The sequence below is a fragment of the Saccostrea cucullata genome, unplaced genomic scaffold (assembly GCF_032062105.1).
Source record: "Saccostrea cucullata isolate Sc308-1 unplaced genomic scaffold, CSIRO_AGI_Scuc_v1 ctg797, whole genome shotgun sequence".
Taxonomy (NCBI): Eukaryota; Metazoa; Mollusca; class Bivalvia; order Ostreida; family Ostreidae; genus Saccostrea; species Saccostrea cuccullata.
This window is the reverse complement of record NW_026941714.1, coordinates 104,724-109,893: the sequence shown is the minus strand read 5'-3', so window position 1 is coordinate 109,893 and position 5,170 is coordinate 104,724. Positions and strand designations below refer to the sequence as shown.

The window sequence follows — 5,170 nt, the reverse complement described above, 5'->3', positions numbered from 1 at the left end:
TTGCAACTTCTGTGCAGCTCTGAGTCTACGTTCACTGTAGTTAACCGACGAAATATGAATGGAAAAATGCCATCTCGGCAATATCAATCAATCAATCAATAAACGATATTTTTATTTTTTTCAGTTGTTTGTTATTGAACTGAGCAACAAACAAATTGTCATTTGTATCTGTACACAGTCCCAGAGGACTATTCAGTCCACAATCTATAAAAGCGAGGAACAGTTCATCCTGATCTATAATATGAACACAGTGATTTTTTTATGTCTGATATAAGGATGTGACTCTGACTGTCTGTGGTAATCCCTGCTGGTTTAAATATTTTTTTCCTTGGAGCAGGAGTGTGCCCGGTGTACCTAATTCTCAGATTCCCGGCATCAGTTACCACTACAACTACCTTAAAAGCGTAGTCAGCCACACAGATATCCATATTTCTATTCTCACTTATATATTTTGGGTCTTCAGATGAAAAGAGAGGTTTGCCATCATCATCAAACTGAATTGTTTGTTTCTCCATGGAGTCTGTGTAACGGACAACCTTTGATTGTTTGAAATCATTACTGTGCATGGCAACAAGGAAATCACCAGAGGAAGACATGCAGAGATTGCGAGGTCTCCATTTCTTTAGTTTGATCACCGTCTCCATCTCTTCTTTTCTCACAATGTGTACAGATTTCTGTTTATAATCAACATAAACAAGATGGCCGTCTTTTGTTACTGCTATGTCTGTTGGGGCATTTCCTGATTTAGCTTGGATTGACTTTAGTACTAAACCTTCATTGATACTAAACAGATTCATGGTTTTCTCATTTCCTCTCGTCCATATTTCTTCATCATTCAGACAGACAACGTTATTTAGGTGTGTTCTATACCTTGTGAAGATTATAGTGCTGAGCTCTGGTTCATCAAGCAACTGTTTGTCTGGATGAGAGGTTCCAGCTTCTGATTTTTTGGATGCTGTTTTGATTTGGTAACCTTGTTCTTCTGAAATTAATGTACCTGGTGATAAAGATCCGAACAGGCAAAAAAGCTCCTCTTCTTGGACTGTGCTTGGATTGAATGTAGGTATAGAAGGAACAATTTTTTGTGGAAGTTTCATATATTTGTTTACATTTAGTGTAACACATAGCATTTCGGAAATGTCCTGGGAGTCTATAACCATATCCGTTGAGTTAATTTCATCTCTTATTTCGGACAGCTTCTCATTAACATCATCCAGATGCTTCTGTAGAGTAAGTATTTGATTATTTTTCATTTCATCAAGTTCAGCTTTCAGTTTTTGGATAAAATTATCAATATTTTGGTGCCAGTGATCCCCATGCTTTCTTATGGCTATTGTAAGATCTCCATATTTTTTTTCTAACTGCTTTATGGCATTTTGTACATCTGAAGATATATCCTGATAGGTTGGAAATATGGTTTTATTTAATTCATTTAGTTCTTTGGTGATCTTTTCTTTTCTTTCTTCAAAAACTTGCAAAATTTTCAACAAAGTATGACCTGAATGTTGATCAGAGGCAATGCATGTGAGGCAGACATGAACATTACATTGCTTACAGTACATTTCACATTGTTCTTTGTCATAACAAGAACAAATAGGGTAAAATAGAAACGACTTCCGAAATATAAATCTCAAGATCTCATGTTTTTTCTTGGTATCATCGGATGCCATGTGCTCTCCAATACACGTATTGCAAAGTTTAATGTTGCACATCTCACAATGAACCTGTACCATTTCAGTCTCACACAGGTCACATGGTATCGGATCCTGGGCGCGGATATAAGGATCCATGATGGCTATAAGCTTTCGCTATAAAATGAAGAAAATCGTATTATTTCTAAGAATAATTTTTTTTGTTGAAATAAAATAATCATTTCATGAAAATAAGCTAACTTTGCAACAGAAATATTTTATCTATTTGTTGAGAGATAATAAGAATTTATCGCTTAAACAAAACAAATAAAAGCGGTCAATGTATGGAAATGTAATTGCGTATTCTACATGATTGATTGAAAATCATGACTTAAAAACATTGTAATCAAGAAACATCAAAATTCAAATACAGTACATGAAAGATTTACCTGAAATGGCGACTCTCTTACCAACAAGAAAACAACAGGAAAAGTGTAGAATACGCTTTGGTCACATGGTCTAGTTACCTGTGGTTTTATATTTGTTTTACCTGATCTAGCAGGATATCTAATATGTCTATGTATTCATCCAATGAAAAAAAAACTTGCATTCTCATACTGTTGAATCTCTTTGTGCATTTGTGCACGTGCAAACAAACATTTAAATCTATGTATTTCAAACATTTTTGTATGGGTACAGACTATGTTTTGATGAATAAATGTCATCAAAGCATGTGTTTAAAAGGAGTACATGTATATATGATTAAATCTTTTCTCAAAATATATATGATTAAATCTTTTCTCAAACCCATTTAAAGTATATCTAGCATTTAAAATTAGGGGTTGAATGAGTAGGAATAAAAGAAATTACAACAATATTAAACTTTGCTCTATATACCGAAGGCTTAAATACACTTTCCCAGTGCTTACCACTGGAAAATGGTGCAGCTGTAAATTTGTTTGATAGTAATGGAAATGCTCGTTTACTTTACTCTTTTAATAACTTTGATGAGCGAATCTTGAAACTTTTTCTTCAAAGAGGTGCTGATGTTGATTCATCGAATGAAAATGGATAGACCCTGTTTTCATTGCTTCCAAAAATAATACCGCATATTTGAGTTCATCTCACAATATGCGTCGTTATCAAAGCTCTATCCTTTTATTATATATCATCATTCACCTCCTTTTTGTGAAAAAACTAATAAATGAGATAAGCCGGAATTTATTCATCCATACAGTGTCGGTACTTAGTCACTAGGTTTACGGATTATCTCCCCTTTTCTATGCATCAATGAAAATGAAAGGTGGGTGATGAAAGTATCCGATTTATTTTTCTGTATTATGAAATATTTTATCATAATTTCCAGTTTTTAAAGTTAAGTTTCCGTCAAAAAATTAACATGGATTATCTTATTAACATTGATATTGCTCGATGGCAAATATTTCATCGGATTGAAACAGATCGATTTGTCACTCGTCCATACTTTAAGCACTGGCACATGGTACAAGAGATAACAGTATAAGAACCAACTTCATCAACAGATTTTGAGTGAAGAAAAACGTATTTAGTTAAATAATATGTAAACAAAATGGGCTAATGTAAAAATAGCTAGGGACTTCAACTTTATTCGCTCCATGTTATTCAAGGTCATTGGTCAATAAACATCCGTACACATGTTAACCTATATTTAGATACTTAAGTCCCTTGGCCTATTAGAAATTTAGAAATGGGAATATCCTTAATTATAATTCTTACAATACGAGTATGCTTTTGTAACTTTGGTTTCGTTGCATTTATCAGTTTATTTAAAATATTTTGTGATATTTTTAAAAATATATAAATTTTCAAGGATAGGGCTATACCCCTAGCTGTGCCATACTACCTTTTTCCTTATATTAAAACAGAGAATAAATAGAAAAAATACAGATTGAGAATTAATAAAAGTTGAATAAATCTATTGCAACATTTCTTTAGAAATGATATTTTATAGCTCGATTCACAAAGGGAAAAAAGTCTACATATATATAATTTTTCAATCAAGGCCATTCAACTTTAACAAGGGTCCAAAGAGATCGAGAGGCATGGAAGATATGGAATGGCAACAAAGGCAGTAATCAATTGTGAAATAAAATAGTTTGGAGTGAAATACAGTCAGAACAAGTTGTGGTGCTTTTGAATGTTATATTACAATAATGCATTTTATGTATATGAAGTAAGCATCAAGTAAAATGTGTATTTGTTTATACATATTTACAGTTGTACACATGCTATGACAAAACTCAAGGTAAGTAAATATGAATGATGACTAAGTAGATTTTGAGTAAAAAATTTCAGTTGGATGGAAGCATTACAATGAACAATTCAGGCTGTAAAATCTGGGGAGCATAGGTTCCATGCACCAGAGTTGAATTGTACATTGTCTTGTCAAATCTACATAATAGTTATATTAGGACCAGCAGCATCCTCACCTATTCGGATATCACTTCTCTTAAGGGACTTGACAAGGGGGACAACTTCAGATTCAACTAGAACAATAACAATGTGTGCATAGTAATTAAGGACCTCAATGGTTCACTACTAGTATTTGATATAGATAGGATTCCCCAAATTTTATTTTAATGAAGTACGCATAGATATCTAGCAAAGCTAGCTACTCTTTTGCTGGTTGATATATATCAAAGGGTTCAGATTAAGTAAGATGGGGTCAAAGGCATGTTTTGCATATATACTCGTATTTTAGATGTGTTGACAATTCAGTTAAAATTATACAGGAAATAAATGAAGGGCAAGCTATTTGGAAGCTGTCTCCAGTGTACATGAAAATAATTATGAATTTCTCTAACAGGGCCTGTACCTTAATTGAGGAGGTTTTATGATATCATGATTAACACAATATAAACAAATACATTTAATGTCTTCTCACCCGTTATCTGCATAAAGGCCTTGTATTTGATATAGTTGTGTTTAGTAAATGAAAAGTTTTGTACCATCTTTAGTTAACATGAAAAATCAGGTAAACTTATTTTACTAAATTTAATATATATATATATATAGATTATTTCACAAATAGAGATCAATTTCAGCATGGGCTTTTATTTCCTGACAATGATTATATGAAAAAAAAAAATTGGTCTAGTCACTTGTTTATTAATATTTATACAAGAAGAGAATTTTGGTTATTTTAATATAATTCTACAAATAAAACACAATAAAAAGAAATTAAGTAAATATTAAATAATAATTTATAGGCTGATAAAATACTTATCAAGTTTAATAGGAATTAACATTTATTCCTTTGAGTTATCTTTCTCATTAGGGAAAGTGAACCTTAGAATAGGAAAACTTGAAGTCCCTGAACTTTTACAAATTTTACTCAAGTCATTCAGTTTTGCAATGAGAGACAAATTACAGTGTTCTTCAGGTGCTACAGTCAATGCAGACTCACTTGAATATGGCTCACAGTGCTGGTTCTTTCCATGTATTTTCCTTATGGCATATAGTGCATGTATGGTCATGCAATAATAATAAATAAATCAATA

General features: G+C 32.2%; 1 protein-coding gene across 1 annotated transcript; it reads right to left on the bottom strand.

Annotated features, from left to right (window-relative positions):
- Positions 1-224: 224 nt before the first annotated feature.
- Positions 225-1,790, bottom strand: LOC134258290 (E3 ubiquitin-protein ligase TRIM36-like). The gene has a single exon (XM_062740816.1). The coding sequence runs from the start codon at positions 1,788-1,790 to the stop codon at positions 225-227; it is 1,566 nt and encodes a 521-aa protein (XP_062596800.1).
- Positions 1,791-5,170: the final 3,380 nt, after the last annotated feature.

Excerpts from the sequence above, each read along its gene's own strand:
- LOC134258290 (XM_062740816.1), bottom strand. The coding sequence starts at position 1,790 with ATGGATCCTTATATCCGCGCCCAGGATCCGATACCATGTGACCTGTGT.